The 24,778-nt window shown below is 44.8% G+C and overlaps 1 protein-coding gene across 8 annotated transcripts in view; it reads right to left on the reverse strand.

Moving 5' to 3' along the window:
* Positions 1-24,778, reverse strand: part of LOC146857922 (ADP-ribosylhydrolase ARH1-like) — a 153,036-nt gene that overhangs the window by 70,456 nt on the left and 57,802 nt on the right. For 4 of the 8 annotated variants that reach the window (XM_085648649.1, XM_085648651.1, XM_085648645.1 and 1 more), the window contains one exon: positions 6,866-7,208. In XM_085648649.1, the coding sequence (XP_085504775.1) occupies positions 6,866-7,208 (343 nt within the window). Of the gene's footprint in view, positions 1-6,865; positions 7,209-12,962; positions 13,072-24,778 lie in introns of all 8 variants that reach the window. The other 4 variants (XM_085648647.1, XM_085648646.1, XM_085648648.1 and 1 more) reach the window with 2 other exon arrangements.

Consider the following 24,778-nt stretch of genomic DNA (forward strand, 5'->3'; position numbering starts at 1 on the left):
ACAGACTTAGTGGAGTGTCGCCTAGATGATAAAATAACGTCCACGATCTCTGGCGGAAGAGAGAAAGAACTCAGGTTGCCCCGTTCAATCTCCAGGCATGATGGTGTAAGCTCTGGAGGTGGGGGTGTAGAACCTGCCCCTGCGATTGCGAGAGGAGGTCTGCTCTGAGAGGAAGACGGAGCAGAGGGTGCGACGAGAGGTTAAGTAGGTCTGTGTACCACACCCTTCTTGGCCAATCCGGGACGATCAATATAACTTGGGTCCGGTCTTGGCGAATCTTCCTCAGAACCTGAGGAATTAAGGGTATGGGGGAAACGCGTAAAGGAGTTGTGAGCTCCAACTCAACTTAAACGCGTCCCCCAACGCCCCCTGCATCGGAAACTAGAGACTGCAGAATGATGGGCAGTGCGCGTTCTCGTGAGTGGCAAACAGGTCCAACCGAGGAGATCCCCACATCTGAAAGATGCGATGGACCACCTCCGGATGAAGCCGCCACTCGTGATCGGCCGAGTAACGCTGACAGACTGTGCGCACGATCATTCAGCACACCGGTTAGATGATTTGCAAACACACAAATCCGTTGGCCCTGAACCCAGGACCAGAGCTGCTCGACAGAGGAGATACGACCCTACACCTCCCTGTTTGTTGATGTACCACATCGCGGTAGTGTTGTCCGTCAGGACTTGAACCGACTGGCCACGAAGGGAAGGGAGAAAAGCCTTCAGTGCCAAGCGTATCGCCTGCAATTCCAGAAGGTTGATGTGAAGCAACCTTTCCTCTGGAGACCAAAGACCTTTGACCTCCAGAACCCCCAGATGAGCACACCACCCTAGAGTGGAGGCATCCGTGATCACTGTGGCCACTGGCGAATGAGGCTGAAAGGGCTTTCCTTGAGACAGGTTGCCCTGCACCCTCCACCAAGACAGCTCCGCTGCAGCTTCTCTGGAGATTTTGATGTTCTCCCCGAGATCTCCGTTGTGCTGATACCACTGCCTGCGGAGGCACCACTGAAGTGCCCTCATGTGCCAGCGTCTATGGTTGACCAACAGAATGCAGGAAGCGAACAGACCGAGCACGCGAAGAACCTTCAGGACTGGAACAACCGCTCCATTGTGAAATAAAGGAATAATTTCCTGTATGTCGAGAATCCTCTGCGGAGGCGGGAATACCCGACATACAGAAGAGTCCAGTATTGCCCCTATGAATAGGCTGCGCCGAGAAGGCACCAGGTGAGGTTTGGGTACATTTATCGAAAAACCTAACTTGAACAACAGTTGCGTTGTCACTTGCAAGTGGCACAAAACCAACTCTGGAGATTCGACTTTCAACAGCCAGTCGTCCAGGTAGGGGAAAACAGGAACCCCTGACCTTCTGAGATGAGCCGCTACCACCGCCATCACCTTTGTAAAGACTTGAGGCGCGGAAGTGAGACCGAACGGAAGAACCGCAAACTGGTAATGTTGCGATCTCACCGTGAACCGGAGATACTTCCGATGCGACTTCAGGATGGGAAGATGAAAATACGCATCCTGCAGATCGATGGACACCATCCAGTCTTCCTGTTGCAACGCAAGGAGAACCTGACCCAAGGTTAACATTTTGAACTTTTCCTGCCTGAGGTAAAGGTTCAAAATCCTGAGGTCCAAGATTGGTCTCAAACGACCATCCTTTATGGGGATCAGGAAAAATCAGGGGTAACAATCCTGACCCCTTTCCTGCTCCAGAACCACCTCTATCGCACCTTTTTGGAGTAATGTAAGAACCTCCTACTGCAAAAGCAGCAAGTGGTCTTCTGAACAACCACCCTGGCGAGGAGGGTAAGGAGGAGGAAACTCCAAAAATGGGAGGGCGTACCCATTCTCTACAAGATTCAAGACCCAACGATCCGATGTGATCAGTCTCCAATCTTATAGAAAGTGGGACTCCCGACCTCCAACTGGACCAACATGTTCTAAGACTGTGGCAGGAGGGGAGGTAGAGGAAGAGAAAGAGGTCTGTTGACGATTTGCACCCCTAAGACCTCTCTTATTCTTCCCTCTGTACGATTTGTACAAGGGATTTTGCTGTTGATGGCTCTGCTGAAATTGTTGGCGGCCACGAAAGGAAGCAGATCTGCCAAAGCCCCGATATCTCTTGTACCCATAACCTCTAGACTGCACCTGGAGGCCTAAAGATCTTGCGGTAGCTCTACTGTCTCTGAAACGTTCTATTGCTGAGTTCGCCTTAGAACCAAAGAGACTTGACCCATCAAAGGGCAAATCCAACAAGGTTGCCCGCACATCAGCCGAAAAACCTGAAGACTTGAGCCAAGCCTGTCTCCTTGTAGCCACAGATGATCCCATAACACGAGCCACAGAGTCAGCAGTGTCCATGCCTGACTGAATAACTTGTCGTGCTGCGGCATGCGAATCTGAAAGGATGTCCAAGAAGTTGGCACGATCCTCCTCAGGCAACTTAGGAGCCAATTGAACAACAGAGTCCATCAATGCATGTATATATCGTCCAAGAAGGCAAGTCGCATTAGTTGACTTTAGAGCCATACTCGCAGATGAAAACACTTTCTTCGCAGCTTGCTCTGTCTTTTTTGAGTCCCTGTCACCCAAAATGGTAGGAAAAGCACCAGAAGACTGTTTTGAGCAAGAAGCTTGAACAACTAGACTCTCCGGTGTCGGATGTGATGACAAAAAAGCCGGATCACCAGGGGCAGGCTTGTATCTTCTCGAGATAGAACGAGATACAGCTGGAGCAGACAAAGGCTTCTGCCACACCTCCAGAATTGGATCTGTTAAGGCATCTGTGAATGGAAGTAGGGGCTCAGAAGTTGATGAAGAAGTATTCAAAACTTCTGTGAGTATATTGGATTTGATCTCCACACAGGGAAGTTTTAGGCCCAATAAATCAGCTGCCTTCTTTATGACAACATGGTAAGGTGCATCGTCCTGCACAACACATCCACTTGCAGATGGTAAGTCATACTCAGGGGGAAGTATCTAGGCCACTAGCTTCCTGAAGGCCTTCAAACTCATCCACGGAGTGCACAATTTCTCCTTCCTCCTGTTCTTGCAAATACTCCACCTCCTCAAGCAATCTCTGAGCCTCTCTCCTGGAGCGTTGCCTGGGCAACGGCGTCGGTGGAGCCACACGCGGCGCCAGAGAAGACACCAGCGGTGTCGAATCCGAGGTGGAGCAGACTCGGCAGCTGAAGGAGTGCGGGGAGCCAGGGTAGACGATTTCTGCGCCGGGAAATGCCAAGCTGGAGTCGACAGCATAAAAGGTGCCTGGGGATAGAACTGAGGCACACCCAGGTTGAATGCAGGAGGACCCACGGGGCCTGAAGGCGCACCGAATGGAGTCGAGGCTCTTGTAAATAAACCAAACAACGCATTGAGAAAATGCGAAGAGTCAGCCCCAGGAGCAGGAAAAGGAGGATATGGATCCGTACCTTTCTGTATGGGAATCACCTGAGGTCGTACTGGAGCCTGCGGAGCCGGGGACGGCACCCTCTCAGGTAAAGCCACACGGCCTGGAGAGGACCCACCCGGCGCCTATGACGTCGCTGGAGACGGTGATTCTTCATGAAGCGAAGAAGCCTCTGAAATCTGTGATGCCGCAGCGGGAAATGGTACTGGCATCGCTTGAGGAGAAGGAGTAGGAGAGATGAAGTCCCTTCTCCGAGGTCGCTCAGGTGGAGTCGGAGACCTTGATCTCGAGACCCTGGCTTTCGAAGATCAATGTCGAGAGGCATTTCTCCTCTTGGATTTTTTATGCTTCTTCGACCTCGAAGTGTGAGAAGACGAAGACTTCACCCTCTTACTACCTCTCTTTAACCTTCTTGGCTTTCGCCATAAACAATTTGGCTTCACGTTCTTTGTTAGCCTTTGGATTCATTTTCCTGCAGCTCCTGCATTCCTTGACGTTGTGGTCCGAGGATAAACACCACAGGCAGTCATCATGCGGATCTGTTATAGACATGTGTCCGCCACACTCTCTGCAGGGTTTGAATCCGGTCTTCCTAGAAGTAGCCATTCTGACAAACTACGAGAAACAAAGTTTTTCACAATGAAAATGCAGAGCCCTGAAAAAACCATTGAGCATCGACGGGGCGGAAAAAAGGGAACTGACGTCAGCATGCTGACAAGGTCTTTATGTGGCTCCGATGACATCATACGGTGCCACGTGCGGAGCCGTGCTATTGTGACGTCCTCGTCGACGTGGGAGAGCTAGGAAATAATTTTTCTGCGGAATGCTGGCGCAGGGGATATTCAGAAGGTGAGGAATCCACAGGCAGAAGTATCCATCAGAATGTCACTTTTTAGATGCTCCGGTGGGGCAATGTGCGGCAGCGTAATTACAAGGCCACACAAGGCTGCTTGGCATGGCTTTTCGTGGCCCCTTTAGTGCAGAACACTGCATCAAAGGGGAGTTCCATGGATGTTGCTGTGGGTGTTAGCGGGACTGCGTCAGATTCTAACGGACTCGCAACAAAGAGAAATATCCTTTTTCTCCTTGTGATTATCTCATCACTTACCATAGGAAGACGTCTTAGCAATCCCACTGTGCGGGACTCACTGGAGGTAACAAGAGGGGTAGTTGGCCCCCCAAGGACATTTTTGGGGTCCAACTACCCCTCCTATTACCTCCAGTAAGTCCCACACAGCAGCAATGCTAAGTTCAAAGAGTAGGCCATGCCCCCTTTTCCCACCACTCTACAAACACGCTCCGTGGTGCGCTCTTGGATGGGGATTGAAGTCCCCTTCGCTGCTGGGGGTTCTTTAGGGGCCAACTAGCCTACCTCTTACCTCCAGTAAGCCCCACACAGTGGGATTGCTGAGAGGTGGACAAAGGCCACGCCACCTTTCTCCACAACTCTGCAAACGCGCCCCCTGGCGCGTTCTAAGTTGGGGGATTAAGTCCCCTTGAATACTGAGGGACCCTGGGGGCCAACTAGCCCACCAGGTACCGCCAATTTGCGCCACACACCTGGATTGCAAAGAGGTGGTCCAAGGACACAAGTAGACTTCATCCTCCGAGCAGCAGTGCGCCACGATCTGTGTATGCAGAGTGGTGTAAAAAAGGCCATGGCCTCGGACCACCTCTCTGCAATCCAGCTCTGTGGCGCTTAGTGGAAGTACCTGGTGGGCAAGTTGGCCCCCAGGGACCCTCAGTATTCAAGGGGAATTAATTCCCCAACTTACAACACGCCAGGGGCCGCGTTTGCAGAGTGGTGGCGAAAGGGGTGTGGCCTACTGGCAAGATGCAACTTTTTTAAATTCATTTTTTAGAAGGGGAGTTGTGTGCCCCCCCCCCCTTCTTCTGACATTTTTTTTGCCCTGGGGACCCCATCCCCCAGGGCCTGACCCTTATTTATTAAAAAAATAATATTACAAAAAAAGGGAAGGGGGCCCCCCTCCCGAGGCCAATCTCAGGCCCGGGGACCCCATCCCCTGGGACATGGCCAGAAACACTTTTTATTTTATTTTTTAATGGAGGGGGCAGAGTGCCCCCCTCCTAATGCTTTTATCTGCCCCGGGGACCCCATCTCCCAGGGCATTGCTCGCTCTTGGGTCACTTCTGGCCCCAGGGACCCCAAAACCCCTCGGGGCTTGGTCAATATTTTTTATTTTTGATCATCCCCTGGAGCCAGACCATTCATTTTCTTTTTATAAAAGGGAGGGGTGCCGCGTGGCCCCCATCCCGGGCCACTTCTGGCCCTGGGGACCCCATCCCCCAGGGCCTGGCCTCTCAGTTGGGGACGGTGGGGGGAACACCAATGCCCCCATGGTCCCACCGGCTCCCCGCCTCCTACGGGAGTCGGCATTGCTTTTGAACAAGGGGAGCTGCTGACATGCTGGCTCCCCTTGCCTAAAAGCAATCCTGCTTTAGTTTTTGGACGCGAGAGCAGGTTTTCTGCTCTTGCTTCCAAAAACCAAAGCAGAGTTTGCTATGACAGGGAGGGAGCCATGCTTCCGCTCTGCCATAGCAAACAGCAATGTCCCGGGAGTGGGCACCACCGGACATTGCAGAAGCCGGCCCTAGGGGGTGGCGGTCCCCAGGGCCATCAAGGGCTCCTGGAGGGGGGGCGCGCGGCCCCCCTCCCTTCATTTTCAAAGCCCCGGGGAGGTGGTGGTCCCCGGGGCTGGGGGTCCATAATGGATCCCCAAATCTGAATAAAGAGAGCTCCGGGGAAGTGGCGGTCCATGGGGCTGTGGGGGGGCCGCATGCCCCCTGCATACAATTAAAAAAGCCCCGGGGAGGTGGCGGTCCCCGGGGCAGCATGGGTGGGACCTTCCCCAAACATTCATTTTGAAAGAAGCCCCGGGGAGGTGGCGGGGGGTGCGTTTCCCCGCACATAATTAGCATAGCCCTGTGGAGGTGGTGGTCCCCGGGGCTGTGGGGACCCCCGCGGGCCCAGGCTATTTCATTTTGGCATTGCCGCCGGGACCTGGCACACCCGGGGGCCTCATTGAAATGAAGAACGGGAACATCACGCTTCATTTTTTCACATTTTTTGGCAGGATTCGCGCACGCAGTGTGAATTCTGCCGATTTTTTTTTTTTTAAATGCTTTTTTGGAGTGACCTCTCGTTGCTCTTGGGCCTTTGATATTCATTTTCACACGGCTGCCCACGCCGTGGAGAGGAGCACCGCTTCGGAAGAAGACTGCGGAATGGAATGGTTCCATACCGGACAGCACGGCGTTCTATTGCAAAATTTTGCTCTTCCTTTGCTGCTCCGCTTCCTACTAAAGGTGGAAAATGGACTGTAAATATTAGCATAACTGCAGAATATATCTGTCACATATGACTGGGCTTCAGAGCTGGAGCAGAGAAGAGTACAGTAGTAACTGATTTAAAAAGTCATATTACCAGGAGCTCTGCCGTCCATGTCCTCCATACAGTCCTGGTACTTCTTTGCAATGAGAGAATACAGCTTGGGCATGTTGAAGTCCTTCCCTGCTTTAGCCAGTGCCTCAGCAGTCGCCAAGTGCATGACTGTATCATCGCTGACTTTCCATCCTTCTACATCGATTTTCTCCAGTCCGCCCAGCTTAGCCAGTTCTGTATGGATCTTCATGCCACTTCTGCAGAACTCCCAACTGCTATTCTTATAGCCGAGAGCATCACCGGCCCCACTGAGCACCATAGCCGCTACATACCGGTCAGTTAGTTCTGAAGACATGCCTAGAGAATACGAGATTCTTTGCAAAATCTGGAAACAAGAGAATATTGCACAATGATTAGTGATTGAGAAGGTTTACATTTCAAACCTCCTACAAAGACATACTGGTGGGAAGATTACAGTTAGAGGTTACAATTCATTTGTATGATCCACAAGAGGCAGTGCTTTTGATAGGCCTAAATGACAAAAATATTAGTCTTGCCAATCTCGGGTTAATCAAATTACATATTCTTATCCCATATCTTGAAAGCATTCATATTACAATTGGGCTCTTACTGCCCTAGAACCCTTTTTCCCACATCCAGAAGTTGCAGAGACTATTGTAGGCTTCATGTGTTCCCTGCCAACCAGGAGCTGCATGTTTTTTTTCAGATAGAGTGATGGGCCGCCAAAATCTCCTGGACTCTTTTAGGCAGCTGTCAAGACCTACCACATGGGAGGTGGTATGAAGGTTGAGTCAGATCGAGTATAACACAATTATTCTCTTACTTTTCATTTATGTTTTTTGGCAATTACCAATACAGAAGTAAAAGATTAGCTATATAGATAAGCCATTAACCCTATAGCAAATGAACGCAAAAAAACTCTGATACATTGTTACAGAGATTAAATATATTTAAAAGTTATTCAATATAGAAAACTTCATCCTCTAGAAAATAAATTAAAGGACAACATTTATTAAATGCATTTCTATTCCATCCCTCCCCTTTCTGGGGTTGAGAATCTAGGAAATAAAGCAGGTCACTAGATTCTGGAGCCAATGATCATATTTGGGAGCAACCAATACAAGCTTTCTTTCAAGAGCAGTAAACTACGCAGGGGAATACAGCTGAACTCAAAAGTCCAATTTCCACCAATATTCACAAGGATATTGTGACACCTTAATTACTAAATGTGAGCGGGACACAAACATTTTGTAAATATAGCATAGCATGCCAAACATTAGGCATCGACTAGCATGTGGCGAACATGTGAAATAAATCTGGAGTCTATGCCCCATATCTTCAGTACTTAAGCTGTTTGTTGAAGATGGCAGGTATTGATTTAGAGCTGGGTTGAATAGATAATGATTTCCTATAATCCAGCTGCATAGAGAGTGACACTACAGCATTTTCCATCATCCATCCGCATAGAAAGTGGCACCACCAAAACTGTCTTTAAAGGAAGAAATCAAGCTAAAGGCCAAGCAAGAGGACTTCATTTTTTTCATCATCCATCAGCACAGTTGGTAATACCACTGCATTTCCAACCAATTTCCAAACCAGGACACCATCTTATTGCAGACTAAGAAGTATAAAAAAGGAAATAAAACAAAAATGCAGGCCTTTCCCACCTATGCACCCAGGATCTTGAACAATGTGCTAGTATTCATGAGGACCACCCAACGCCGCTCCAATGTAAGAAAGAGTTAAAGATTCACCTCTTTAAGGAACACTACATCACAATGCATTAACCGTCCACAACTCAGCTTCCTCTCCTATAAGTCGTTGATATTATGCTTGTTTTTGACCATGTACAGTGCCCAGTTTCCTTTTAGCTAGGTTTGTGCTACAGAAATACTGTCTACATACATACAAACTAGAGACCAGGCGTTTGAATATAGCAAGTTGTGGCTTCTATTTACGTCTACAAGAAATGTAGGTGAGTGTAAATGTTTTTTACATTTCACTCCTGCATCACAAGTGCACCTTCCTAAACGAGCAACAATGCAGCATGCGGACACTTCGGAATGGATTAAAGTGGTTAAATCACCGTTGACAGACACAGGGAGAACTGCTTGGAACCTTCTCTATTTTAATCACCTTGTACTACGAGAATCGTTCAACATCAGACATCATTGGAAAGTAAGAAGACACAATTTGGCAGGCCTGGTCTTCTCTATTCTGCAATGGTTCATCATAGATGTGTCATGCTAGTGTAAGAGGAAATAGAATGATTTGCCATGTAGATGAAGACACTGAATATCCAGCCCCTGTCTACTTCTTCTGGCATCTACTTCCCAGACTTGTACAGAAAGGGATGTATTGAAATTATATATAAAGACATAAATACCCCAAGCTAAATTGTACAGCGATGTGGGTAGTGTTTCATCACTAAGAAAAAAAGTCATTTTTTGAACTGAAGTCCTACCCCAGCCAGAGGTGGCATGCTTCATTATTGGGCTCCTCACACTAGCATAATGCAGAATGCCAGTGTGGGCTACAAGCCTCCTCAGAGAGATACTTGTAGGTTGCAACCAGAGGGGTCCCTAAGACAGTACTGTGTATGAGGTATGGCGAATAATACAGAGGTCAAAATGGGACCCTACCGCAGTAGCTAATTATAGGTTCATCTTTCTTTTGCCAACAGTCACTAAAAATGGTGAGTAGTTCTGGCTAACCGGCTTCCTAAACATCTTGAAGAGCGCCAGTTGTTAGATGCTACTAGATTAGTTTATTGACTAGTATAGGCACTGAAACAGTCCCTGTGGCTGTATTGAATGCAATCAGACAAGATTACTATGGTAGCATTTCCACCTACCTCATTCCGTTGTGGCAGGGATTGTTCGGCTACTTCCAAAAGAGGATCTTAAAGAAACCCTTCTTTTTATTCTGTGCCATTCATACATTTGGTTTGTTCATGTTATCATTTCTAGATTGAATTTCCAACTGCCTGCTACACTACCCTTCCTGAGTCAGCTATTTACAGTACTCAAGAATTCCGAATATTTCATCATGACTGGTCATAGATTTCAACAGACTTCATAGGTTCTCCAAGGCTCGCAGGAAGGTGCAGTGGTTGCCAGTTTATAGAAGGATCCAGTACAAGACGCTCTGCCTTGTACTGGTTATGAAACAGGCTCCATGCTACTTATGTGATTGCTTCCAAGTCTAGTCGATCCCTTCATTTTAGCTCATCTTTCCTGCATTCAATCCCTCGATTTAATAAAGCCCAGAAGGTTGATGGGGGTGGGTAAAGGGGGTAGAGGTAAGCATCCTTCTCTTTTGTTACTTCCTTTATTTGCAATGCACTCTGTCTTGGCATGCCCAAAACGTAGGACCATTCTATGTTATGTTTAGGAAAGCTCTTAATATTCCTCAATCGTCATACCTTTTCTTATGTTGTTAGTAAGGTCAGTGCCAAGATGCCCTAGGGCATTCATTTCCCTTTATAAGAAACAGCTCAACTTACATCTTGTATACGTTTTCAATTAACTTAGTGAGTGCCCTCAGGCATTCAACGCAAGGCTGGTGCCAATTTTAGAAGAAACCGAGGACCGGTTTCTCAGAGTGCATTGTAAGACAGATGTAGATTTTGCTTTAAGGTATGCGTCCTGTTGTTTTTACCCAGGATGATGTCTATGTAGAGGCAGTACACCAGAACTCCCCATGTGCAGGCATTACATTGTTGTGTCCTGGCTCCTCAAACTAGTGTAGGTTGGCAGCTAAATGCTTATGAATTGATACTCTGCTGTGAAAGCAAGGCTGGGTCTGTACAAAGCAGCATAACTATGATATTGTGTACAGCAGGTTACCAAGGCAAAAGGACTGCACAATGAAGACACTAATGTGTGCACTACTTGGTTCCAGTGTTACAATGACAAAGAAGCAACCATGTTATCAGCATGGTGCTTCGTGTGCCACATTACAGTATGTCCCTTTTTCTAGTCAAGTAAGGCTAATTGCTATAATTAGTATAGACCTTTAGGAACAACTATTAGAGAACATGGTAATTCTTCTCAAATACTTTACTTTTTGGAGAAATGAATAACAAATGTACATTTTCTAATGCATATTGCTCCTGCGTGATCTAAAACATTAATATTTTACTAGATTTGATGTTCTGGGGCTTTAGAACAGGTGAAAGCATGTTTTTTATTATTATCACATGCTATTAAAAGTCATAATTTATGTGTGTGTTGAAGTGATCTCAGTGCAAGACGCTGCCCATCAGCCACCATGCGTTGCAAAGTTATTTCAAAGAAACTACCTTTATCCCAGTTCTCTAGGCCTGGTGGCTTGCTGCATGGATGTACCCATGTCATACGAGGACTGCTGAATGTGGGATTATAACAACAACAAATTTATTTCAATTTAGGATCGTGCAGATTCCTGGTAGATTATTAAATAGGTGGTAATACTGCCAACTGATTGGCACTCACGTATCCAATCTCAAAGGAAATGGAAGATGCATTTAGAATTAAACCTGTGATTTGCCAATCACACATCCTGCAATCAGGTGAATTAAGCCACTAAGCACAATTTTCGACTGGCCATGTGTTCTGCCTCAAACAAGCATGTTACGACTTCCAGATGAGCAGACTAAAAACCTACCTTTGGTCAACATTAATGCAGGACCACCTTTCTGAAGATGGACTTAAATATATTTCATGAGCTCACTGCCATTTCACAGAAGGAATTTTCAGACTTGGCAAAAGGTCATAGACCTGAAATAACTTAGTAAACCCGGATTCTAAAGTGTCCCTTCACTCTCTCCCAGTGTCACATCCCCTTTCCTGGTTGACCACGTCCCTCATATGTCCACCTATGTCCACCTTTTTCATGCCTACCAATTCTTCCCAACCTCTTGATTGGCTGGCATGACTCTTGGAGGGAGAAAGTGTGAAAAGGAAGGTGAGGCAGCCTCAACGCTGGCATGATGATGTGCGCAAAGCATCACTGATCGTAGAAGCAGCCAGTAACTCTAGTAGACGGCCTGGTCCTCCCTATGTTAACTCGAATTCAGCTCAGGCCAAAAGTCAGAGGAGGCAAATAGCTAGCATTTTTGGTTGATCCCTTCTCATCAACGATATAATGGCTATCTACCATACTGACTTGCAAGCTACCCTTGTTAGATAACTACGTGCAAGCAGAACTTATTGAAGCATTCTAGAAACAATAAAAATAATACAGAAAATGGAAAATTACACTGCCTTCAGTTAAATACACTACATGGTACATTTCATTATACAAGAGGCTTTTCTTCATGGTAGTGAGGAAGATTGAGAGACTGTGATTCTTTGGGAGGGGATAGGGTTCGACTACTGAAACTGAAGAGAGACCATACACAAGTTTCAATCAGCACACAGGACACTTGACAGAAGGTAGTGACTTTCATTCTCTACGGCGGAGTAGTGACTTTCACTCACTGAAGAGGGGTAGAAACTTTCACTCATTACAAAGGCTTCCAATCTTTCTATACCTAAGTTGTAATAGTGTATCATGGAAGCTGACATCCCAGATTCTGATCCAAAGCAAACTAATTGGTTTTACATGCCTCATATCTCGGAAAAACTTTAAACTGGTGTGAAAGTTAGTCCTCCTTATTGTTTGCGCTTCTGTCAATTTTCTCCTTCACACCACACATAATCCCTGGCATTATACAGTTGAGGTCACACTGTTATTTCCTCCACATGGTATATGATCTGGGTATTTCTTGCAATGTGAAATGAACAACGGCAAATTTTGTTTCAGTGTTTTTATGTAGATACGCAGATTATGTGGCAATATACAAGGTGTAAACACTGTATACTGTGATAATCTTGACGTGGGCAAACAGCAATTATTATGCCGGTATTGGTCACTACTGAATTCTTTGCTGAATGTTATCTCCCTAATGGTTGTCAAATCATACAGAAATATAAATAAATAAACTAGTGTGAAAATAAACTTTCATGCACAAAACTCATACTTAACGTGTGCCTCCTCGCTGCCCTCTACTCTCTCCCACAGACATGGAGCACTATTAAACACAAGTTTACTTCCACATGATAACAAAATGGAATTTGCAGATTTTTTTCTTTACCTTAATAATGATAACAATATTGCAGCACCAAACTCCACTCCAAAAAAACAGATTATACCTTCGCAAAGCCAGTGGCGCCATACTTTTTCTTGCACTGCTGGTTATGCATCTGAAAAAAACAATATCAAACTATGTAGACAAAGAAGGGATTACGTGCCCTGGTTGTGATAACCACCCTTTTAAATGGCGAAACACTACCACTACTTAATTTAGCTAATTATTAGCCATGAAGGGCATCATAGTTGTATGTTCTTTTGAATTTCCAGTGTGACTTTTGACAATTATATTACAAGAGCAGGAATGTCTTTTGAATGGAGGGTGTGGGCCAAATTGTATCTCCAACAGAAAAAGTGCAGGAGGCGCCCAGAGTCTTCCTGTTTTCACTGTGAAGTTCAACCACTCAAGAGATACTACCCCTCAGGCTCTACAACACGAACCACTACATTTACTGAAACAAATTACTTACCAGGATTTTTCATGACCCTTAGGATAGTCCCCCTCCTTATAGTAATCATTTAGTGAGGTCGACCCACCTCCTATAGAACGCTGCTACCAAAGCCGCCTTTCATTTTTTCACTAAAATACAAATATGTCATGCATATAAAATACCTCCTTCCCTCCAGATTTCCTGGTTTTTTACTAAGCCAATAATTGTGTCATAGAAAGGGAAGGAGGGATCTTACTATGAAGACTATCCTATGGGTAATGAAGATAACTTGTAAGTAGTTTGTTTCATTACCCCCAAGTCTGTCCTTTTCCTTATAATGATCACTAAGGGCCATATGTAGGTAGCAACACATTTACCGATTCATAAATACCGAATTTTACCAATTCGGTATTTATGAATCGGTAAATGTGATGTAGGTAATGATTCGGTAAATTTTACCGAATCGGAAAAATTCGGTAAATATGAATCGGTATTTACCGATTCGGTAATGGGGCATACCTTGCCATAAATTCCTATGGGCCTGGAGGCCCATAGGAATCAATGGGAAGCCAGTCACCATTACCGATTCGGTAAATACCGATTCGGTAATGGGGGGAGCATATACAAGGGTGGCAGGGTGTCACATTGACACCCTGTTGCACCCCTGATTCTTGCATGTGTGCACATGTGGCGCACATACATGCCCTAAGGGCATGTATGTCTGCCACATGGCACTCTTACATCTGCAAAATATTGCGTTTTGCAAGGTATTCGTTATTTATCACCAACCTGTATTTGGTGGTAAATAACGAATTCTTAATTCTAATTTGCACTCTTTAGAGTGCTCCCTACATTCAGGATTCGGTATTTACCGATTCGGTATTTTACCGATTCGGTAATTTACCGAATCCTGAATTATGCCTCCTACATCCCAAATAGCTAAATACCGGTCGGTAACGGGATATTTACCGAATTTCGGCCGTTACCGACCGGTATTTAGCTACCTACATGAGGCCCTAAGTGAGCATGTACTCAAGCCAAGATTGACAGACACAATTATACGCTGCTCAAAATCAAAATGTATTTGCGGGGGGGCGTGGTCTGGCCACGCAGGAAGATGGCCGCCTGACGGATGAGCTCCGCCGCGGGATGAGCCCTTAACGGAATACTCTCACCTTCCACCGGCTTTGGAATCTCCTCTCCGTGCCCTGCTGCAGCCGGAAGATGGGGGGCAGGATTTGGGCGGGTTTCGGAGGCATGACAACGGCTCTCTGTTGCTGACCGCCTCGACGATGTTCTGTGGTGATGTTGCCCGGCGCACTCTGCCTGACGTGTTCCTTCAGGCCGCCTCACTCTCCTCATGAAGCCGCGCCCCCGATGTTGACAACGGGCGCCTGCCTGGTTTCACTTTGGCCGCGCCTCCTTCAATATGCCTGCAGCAGCGCCTCCTTCAGAGTTCAGGAGTTTCTGACAGGAACCATGATTTTTGCCGCGCTGTTCGTCAGCTACTGGTAGGGCTAATTTCTCCCATACTACTGTTGTAGCACCTTTGACGCGCATTTCGCACAGGATTTGTGCATTCCATTCTTTACACGGTCAACGGCTCTCTTGTAATTGGAATTTCTGGTTCCTCAAGCTCAGCTGAAATTTAAAAAAAAAACGGAACCTTTCGTTCCTTTGAGAGTTGTTTCCCCTCATCTTCACTGCAGCTACAATTTTGCGCTTTTTGACTATTGTTTAAGCTGGTGCTTCATGAAAATGGCTCTCTTTAGAGCAGACTGACTGACATACATTAGAGTGTGTCTCCTCATAATGTCGTCATAGCGCTCTTGTCAACTTTTTCAGTCAGGAATTGTGTTCTCTGCTCCTGCATGGTCCATGACTAATCTGCATTCTGGAATATTGATTAATTTAGTCTCGTCATAATCGCAAATTTGTCTGCCACCGCCATAAGCGCACATACGCTGTTTCTCATTCTATTACTGCTATATTTCTGTGCCCTTTTTGACTATAGCGATAATTGATGCCTTGTTATTGCACAGATACCACTTTTTGAAAATATGCTTTCGCATTCCAGTGTTTGAAAGTGAGACATGGGTTTCTTCTTTTGGGGGGGGCCAGTGTCCTATTATCATATATATGTACAGTTATTAATTGTGCTGCTCTGTATATTCCGACACTTTGCCATATTTTTTTTGGTGCTCACATATAAGTATTTCATCACACGGAAAGACGCCTTCACGTATTTTCAAAGTTTCCATCAAGCCTATTCTTCAAATGTCTGCTGCCAAGCAAGGAAATAAGACTCCTAAACCACTTCTTTTCGCAGAAGCTCTTAAACAGTCTACTACTATGCCAACGAAAGGCAATGCATCCTCCTCGGCCCCTTCACCTCACGCTGCGCCCTCTAATGGTGGGCAAGCGTCGGCGGCAACTATGCAGCGTATTCTGCATGAAATATCTGAGGTTAGTCGCCGACTAGATGACATGCACCTTACAATCACGTCCTTGGCTGAGGAGACTAAATCAATTAGAGCAGAAATCACCAGCTTCCATGTGAAGGTTGAATCCCTGGACTCCAGAGTTCTGGCAATGGAGAAACGATTTGATTCCCTTCCAAACAAAGAACAAGACCTTTTATTCTTACATAGCAAGCTCATTGATTTGGAAGACCGTAGTAGGAGGGACAACATCCGTTTTTTTGGTTTTCCAGAGCGCATTGAAGGACAAAACTCCAGTGCATTTTTGTGTCGTATACTTCCAAAGCTGACTGGCATTTCTTTCACTCCACCTCTGGAGATTCAGCGGGCTCATAGACTTAGCCCTCCACGTAATGATCCTGCTGCGCGGCCACGACCGATCATTGCCTGTTTCCTTCGTCACGAACAAACAAGACAATTACTGGCTGCTGCTCGGTTACAAGGTTCTTTTTCCTTTGATGGCCATCGGATTCATATGGCAGCTGATTTCTCTAAGGAAACAAATGAGCGGCGGAAAGCCTTTCTCTCTATGCGACCTCAATTACGTCAATTAGGCATTAAGTATGGCCTATTTGAACCAGCACGTTTTCGCATCACCAAAGATGGAGATTCTAAGGACTTTTATGACCCAGAGCATCTTCAGCAATTCTTGGACTGTCTTCAACCTCAAGATATGGAGGTTCTCACTCCATCTTCGCAGCAGGATCAGTCCCATTCTCCCTATAAGTCTTCTACTCCATTGCCAGACCGCAGCAGACGCCCTCCTAGTAGTCCTCGGCCTCGTGGTAGGGACCTTGAAAGACTCCATCGCTCACAAGAAGATAGGAAATCTGCATCACAATCGGTTTCGTCGCCTCAATTCCCACAAGATCTGCAAAGAGACAAGTCTAGGTCTCCTCTTAAAACTCCTTCAGATGCGGACTGAATGATTCAGCCCTAGATCTCGGGGCAGGGACCTCGAACGACTTCATCGCTCACAAGAAGATAGGAAGTCAGCAATACAGTCGGTCTCAGCAGCTACATTCCCACAAGACTTACAAAGGGACAAGTCCCGCTCTCCTCTTAAAATCCCTTCGGATGCGGATTGAATAATACTTCCTCATGTGGGAAAAATCACTTCTTGACCTATTGGCAGCTTATCGTAGACTTTCGGTCCTTGCGGGCCTTGTTTATATTGTTAAATCATTATTATATTTTTGGCATTTTTCGCTGTTATAATATCTGATTGCCTTTTCTTTTTCACCTCTTTTCTCACTAGCTTCTTATCTTACCTCTTTTCCTTTTCACTTTGCCTTCTGCTATATCTCTGCCTTATAATGCTATTCTTTTTTCTCCCTGTATTTCTCACTTTTCATGTTACAATTTTATTGCATATTCTCAACTGGTTTTGCAGTTACTCGGGTGCATTGGCGCCTAATTGTTTGATTATAGTTGTATCACCTTATTGGCTCGTATGCATATTGGTATAGATTCTTGATATATGTGTATGATATGTTTTATACGCTTAGGTTACCTCACATTTAATTACTGTAAGATTTCTCCTCTTCTGTAGTGTTGCTTCTCAACCTCTATTTGGCTTTCTCTACCTTCTTCTGTTCTTTTTTATATTGCTCTTTTGGGCTTCCCTTCTATATTATTAATGCCTTCTTAATTGCTTCTCTCTTTCTGTGGGGTCTTTTCCCGCGGCGGCGCTCTAGTGCGCCCAGACTCGCGGGTAACAGTTTTACGGTTTCTTGTTCTTTACTCGCTATTATTCCATAGTTTTTTTATTACTGTACTATTTTCTAAATTTTACCTCCTTTCGTCTTTATCTTTTTATTGTTTTCTTTATGCATTTCATCTAGATTAGAAGTACTACTTCCACTTATATTCTTTCTGTTTCCTCTTTCTTTTGTCATTTCTCTCCCTTTTCTTTTTGTCTGGTTCACCACGTTGTTTTGTGCTTTATATTATTTTCTTCCTCCTGATTTTTGCTCTATTCTACTATGACACAGGCACATTCTCTGAATGCGATCACTTGGAATGTACATGGCCTCACCCATTACATAAAGCGGAAGAAAGTACTCTCCTATCTCCAGACCAAACATGTAGATGTGGCCTTGCTTCAGGAGACCCATTTGGATGCTCTGGAGTCGGATAAACTTTGCAGAGACTGGGTGGGCAAGGTTATCCATAGTAGTGTTCAACAAGACGATTCCTCAGACACAGGCCCTCTCCGCAAATGTGGAGTAGCAATCCTCCTTCGCAAATCCCTCCCGGTCACTGTCTCTAAAACATGGTCAGATGTAAATGGCCGTTATGTATTTGCCAAACTTAAAATTGGAGAGTCTCACATTTGTGTAGGGTCTGTCTATGCCCCTACGGGTACCAAAAAAACATTCTTTCTTCAACTTTCCCGTTTGCTGCTTGAAATTTATGCATCACAATATTTGATTGGCGGAGACTGGAATGTGACGCAAGATTCCATTCTAGACAAAACTGGCCCATTAGATAGGGGCAATGCGTCAGACAGAGCCTTGTTGGGGGACATCATATCAGATATTGGACTGGTTGACCATTGGCGTTTTAGCCATCCAACAGATAAGGAATATACTTTCTTTTCTTCGGCCCATGGTACATTTTCTCGTCTTGATTATTTCCTTATTTCTCATAACACAGTTCAATTCGTCACAGACTCCTGCATCCTGGAAGCGGCCTTGTCTGATCACTCTCCGGTTCTCCTTTCCCTTGATCTGGGTCTCTCTCGGCCTGGACGTAAACCATGGCGAATGAGCATCCAACGCCACAGGACTCCTGCTGGTAAGGCCCAACTGCAATCACACCTTCAAAATTATCTTTCTACTAACCAGGGGTCTGTCACCTCCAGCAGGACTCTTTGGGCCGCGGCGAAGGCTACTTTGAGGGGGCAATTAATGCGTGATGCAGCAATTGCTAATAAACAAAATGCAAGGAGACAAAGTGAGCTCGAATCTGATATACAAACTTATTCTCGCTTATACACCGCATCTCCGTCTCTACAAAACCGCAAATTACTAGAGCAAGCTCGAATGGCCTTAAATAGCCTTTTTACATCTAAAGCAGAATTCGCTTTACAGAAAATGAAAGGCCGGCATTACGAGCAAGGGGAAAAGGCGGGAAGGTTATTAGCCGCGCAGCTGCGTCAGAGGGAGGCGTCCATGGCCATTCCGGCCATTAGATCTACGCAAGGTCACCTGTGCACGAAACCTCAAGACATCGTTAATGAGTTCGCCTCTTTTTACGAATCTCTTTACACCTCCGATAGTAGAATGGACTCGGATAAAATGACAGCATTTCTTGCAAAAGTACATCTTCCTTCTCTTTCGGCGGAGGGCAGAGCCATCCTAGAGGGTGAAATAACCAGAGATGAGGTCTCTAGTGCGATTACTGCCCTGCCCTATCACAAGGCCTCTGGTGAGGATGGATTTCCCCCTGAGTTCTATCGCTGGGCAGGTCACAATATTATTGATACCCTGCATGCCGCATTCCAGGAGGCGGATAGTTCATCTTCACTAGGACCTCTTTCTAACAAGGCTATTATTGTTGTGCTTCCAAAGCCAGGTAAGGACCCCCAGCTCTGCAGTAGCTATCGCCCCATCTCTTTATTGAACACTGATATTAAAATCCTGGCCAGCATTCTTGCTTCGCGTTTGCGTAAGGTCTTGCCTTCCTTGATACACCATTCTCAAGTAGGCTTTGTACCGGGTCGATCCTCTCGGAACCATCTGCGTTCTCTGGCCCATGCATTATGGTCGGCTCAACATCTTAAGGATGATGCGTTAGCCCTTTCACTTGACGCAGAAAAGGCGTTCGACCGCATTGAATGGAATTATCTTTTCAAAGTCATGGATAGATTTGGTTTAGGCACGAAATTTATTGATAAGGTACGCTTATTATACGACCATCCTTCTGCTCAGGTAAACTGTGGTGGGTTTCTATCAGACACCTTTACCATTAAGAGAGGGACACGTCAAGGATGTCCACTATCCCCTCTTTTGTTTCTTCTGGCTATGGAGCCCTTGGCCGCCACCATTCGTCAATCGGATGAGGTCTCTGGTGTCCCCCTTCCAATTGGACATTCTAAAATATACTTATATGCTGATGATATCCTACTCACCCTTACTCGTCTTCCCCGGTCGATTCCTTCTCTTCTTCACATTATTAATGATTTCTCCTCTTTTTCAGGTTATAAGATTAATTGGGACAAGAGTGAGGCTTTGCCCATCTCTAACGGTACCACCAAAGCAGCCATTTTTGGATTTCCTTTTCATTGGCAGCCTTCACGCCTTAAATACTTGGGTGTCCTCGTTAATAAAGGATTGCAAGACATGGTTGCAGATAATTTATCTCCTCTTATATCCCAAATGCAACGGGATTTTGACAAATGGAAGGCTTTGGGCCTTTCTCTTTGGGGCAGAACTCAGGCGGTTAAAATGGTTACCCTTCCGAGATTTATATACATTCTAGGTATGCTTCCTTTACAGATCCCTCTATCCTTACTTCGATCAATAGATGCCCAGATTAAAACTTTCATCTGGGGTACTATGAAGCCGCGACTTGCTATCACTAAGTTGAAGGCTCACCAATTATCTGGCGGAATCGGTCTTCCTTCTATTGAACACTACTCTTTGGCGTTACATATTTCCCAAATCTCATATTTTTTACCTGGCATCAAGGATTTACCACAATGGGTTCAAATAGAAAGACATCTTCTATCCTCGGAATCAAACCTTTCTCCTCTGTATGGTACTGGCTCTAGTCGTTCTGACCCAAAAAACCCGATACTATCTGCCATGCATAAATCCTGATTTGGGAAAAAGGGGGTGGTGATGGACAGAGTTTCTGAATGATGCAGAATACTCTTACCAAGTCAAGAGATCATGGTTTTAATCCATCACCGTTTTTTAGCTCACTGCACCATCCCAGCTCAGAACCTGGCTACATGCAAATTAGTCTGTACCTGTCCCAGTGCATGATGGGAATAGGGCAAACCAAACTACCAAGCCAATTCTTATACTGGGAAGGAAACAAGCTTCCGGGGACCGGTTTCTGGCATCACAGCCTTCGTCGGCCCAGCTTGCCTGAATCCTGATGGTGCAATGAGCAAGGGACTCACGTCTGAGCATACCCTCCCACACTGGTACAAAAGGGGGTGGTGATGGACGGAGCATCAGAACTAAGCAAACACTCACACCCAGTCAACAGATCTGGGCTTGATCCATCACCGTTTTTTAGCCCACTCTGCCACCCCAGTTCAGACATGACCATATGCAAATCAGTCTGACCCTGTGCCTCATGGGAACAGTCCAGCCCGAACTGCCAAGCCATGCCTTCCCTGGACCGGAAACAAGCTTCCTAGGACCGGTTTCTGGCATAAATCCTGGCAGAGAAGTCATAGATTATTAGGCTCAAACTCCAGAATACATGCTAAGGCTCCCTTGTGGAATAATTCGGGGATCCGTATTAATGGCCGTATGTTATCCTGGCCTGAATGGCGAGCTGCAGGTATTCTCTATCCGGATCAACTCCTACATGATGGGGATTTTAAGTCATTCTCTCAGCTCAGGGTAGAATTTGATCTTCCCCTTCATCATTCTTCCAAATATCTTCAACTCCAACAATGTTTAAAGACCCATATGGGAACATCACCATGGCTCCTGCAGGATTCTCCTATATTATCCTATTTGCACATTTGGGGGAAATTTAAGGGTGTTACTTCTGGTATATACAAAATTTTTTCATCTCAGCTTTTTTCTAAATCTCTTTCACATGATCTCCAGCGTAAATGGCAATCTCGTCTCTCCATTTCCTTTTCCGATGCTGAGTGGGATTTGATTCTAGAGAATTTAAATAAGGGAGCTCGTGAATCAAGGCTTAAATTTTGTCTTTTTAAAATTCTGCATGATTGGCACTGGTCTCCTGTCAAATTACACCAAGCTGGTCTCCTCTCTCATTCTAACTGCTGGAGATGCTTCAATTCAGGTTGTGATATTACTCATATCATTTGTGAATGTCCTAGTATTCAACCCTATTGGACTTTTATCGGTGCTACCTTGAAATCCACTATGCCCCTAAAATTGCCACTTACATCTACTAACATTCTCCTACATGACTTACGTCATTCCCCAAAGCTCACGAAGCCACAACTCCGTCTTTTTCATACTTCAATTGCTACTGCCAAAATATGTATACTGCGTCATTGGAAATCAACTATGCCTCCATCACAGGAGGACTGGTTGGTGGCAATGATGCAAACTGCTTCCCATGAACGTACAATCTATAATCTTCAAGATCAAAACGACACCTTTCTTCGAATATGGTCTCCATTTCTTAAATCAAATGCTGCTGATCCTCCGGCCTCCACTTCTACTCAAACACACTAATCAACTTTCACTTTTCTGTCCTTTGTTTTTTCTCTTCTCTCTGTTACCTCACAATCCTTTGCTTCCTCCGTTGTGGTATTCTTCTGCTTTTATTTAATTATTTTTCCTTTGTTCTATTTCTTTATATTTCCAGCACTCTTTATTCTACTATGTTTTTCTTCTCTCTTTTTTCCCTATTGCTCACTCTTATTACATGTTATTCTGGGTTTTGATATCTTCGTTGCATTAATTTGTATTTATCTATTTAAACGCATATTTATATCGTATTTATTTATCAATTTCTTATTCCATGATTCCTTCTAACATGTAATTATTCTCTTTTATTTACTATTGCATATGCTCTAATGTATTTGTCTTATAAAATTCAATAAAAAATTTCAACACAAAAAAAACAAAATGTATTTGCAACAATTACTTCATTGTTGTCTTTATAACAAAAAAAACAAAACAGTCAGTAACATTAGAGAACATTTCCAATTTATAATGTCAAAAGAAAAGTATTAGATTTCACCCACGAAGCTGCTCTGTTTATTTCTTGAAGCAAATCACCTGCTGCCTTCGCCCAAGATACAGCTACGGCCCTAATCGATTTTGCCAATACATTGCCAGGTAGGTCTAAACCCACTGAAGCACAAGCCTGTGAAATAGCCTGTCTAACCACGACTAGTTGAATCCTTGTTTCCCTTACAGGCTATACTGTAGGAAACAAACAACGATTGATTCGAATTTTCTTGTTTTATTTAAACATACCAAAAGTGTATTTCTAACATCCAAAGTTGAAGGTACATTATCAAAATCCTGGAAAAACGGAAGAATGAGCTCATATGGTATGAAAAAGACATTGCACTTTGCGGCTTAGCTTAGCGTCTGGTCTGAGAACCAATCTATGTGAAAATAATTTTAAATATGGGAAACAAATGAGCAAAGATCTTAAATCTCCCAGTCATCTTGCAGAAGTAATCGCAATGAGAATGGCTATCTAGGCAGAAACCCAAGAAATATCTGCTTGGTCTAGAGGTTCAAAGGTTATTTTTTGTAAACCTTCTATAACAGCAGAGGGATCCCCAGAAGGAATCGGAGAAGTTAGACCTGGATTTTATTTTTTAACAGAAAAACTTCTAATTTGTTTTCTCACCAAAGAAAATGGGTGATAAGCCCCCCCTTGATTCTCTGCAAGAATGTATAGCTACCCAGTGAGAAGATAATGTGGAAGGCGCTAGATCTTTAGCAAACCCATCCCCTAAAACTCCAGAATTTTAAATGATCCGTTGACACTGGGTCCAGGTTCAGAACTGAGCATCGAGAGAAAAAGCTCTTCCTATACGTAGCATAAGCACGGAGTGTGGACATTTTAAAGATGACAAGAGTTGATTTGCTAATTAGGATAGCAAAGGGGGGAACTAAGGTCTCCTTCACCAGAACAGTGCTATTAGAATTACTGCCATCTGTTCCCTTCAAATCCTCTGAAGCACCTGCTGGAGCAGGGGAAATGGAGGTAATGCATACAGCATTTCCTGGAGTCATGGAAGGGATATCAATCCCCAAACCTCCTGACATGGCCTCTCTGTATAGAACCGAGGGAGCAGGGTACTGGTGGAAGATGCAAACAAGTCAAGAGTTAGATGGCCAAATATATCTGCCACCTGCAAAGCTTCATGGCGGAGAAAGAATTCTATTGATGAAGGAATATTCCGACTGCTGCCTGGAGAAAGACTGCTCCTGGATTGTACACTGCTAGAATCAAAACAAGATTCCCTTCTGCCCAAGACAGAATCTCACTGGCTAGCACTGCTAATGTTGGTGATTTAGTGCCCACTTGTCTGTTTATAAATATTTTTGCAATTTTATCGTCTGCCCTGATTAGGACTGGTTTGCCAGACATTCAAGTTACAAAATGATTCAGATCTCTTCCAACCGCAGCGAGGGCTCTCCAATTGAATGAACTGAGGGATTCTTCCTGGGAACAACTGTCCTGCATTTCATGATCTCTCAGGGTGGCTCCCTGCCCCTACTCAGTGGTGTCTGCTGCCAATACTACTGGGAGGGTTTCTACCATCTGTGCTCCTTTTTCATGTTCTGGGGAGACAACTACCACTAAAGTAAATGAATCAATTCTGGAGACTGGAATCTCCATCTCATAATTGGATGAAGCTGGAGAGTAGTATTTTTTGAAAACACACGGTGCCCCTGAATCGAAGGATAACCCTTTCAGGGAAATAAACTATATTGGAAAAAGAATGGTTGCACCGGGTAAAGTGCCATTTTACAATAACATGGAGATGACGCAGCTCAGGACTCACATCTATATAATATAACATACAATGTGAATTGATTATAATCTTTTTTATTTCTTATTTTTTAAAAGAATATACTTTTTTTCTTTTATGTTAATCTTTTTATAATTTCATCACCCTTTTTGTTCATCTATAAACGATTAAATATTTGAGCAAATTCAATTTAAACATAATCTTTTTCAATGCATAGGTAAATTAGCATTACATTTTGTGT

The sequence above is a fragment of the Triturus cristatus genome, chromosome 3_2 (genome assembly GCF_964204655.1).
Source record: "Triturus cristatus chromosome 3_2, aTriCri1.1, whole genome shotgun sequence".
NCBI classification, from domain to species: domain Eukaryota; kingdom Metazoa; phylum Chordata; class Amphibia; order Caudata; family Salamandridae; genus Triturus; species Triturus cristatus.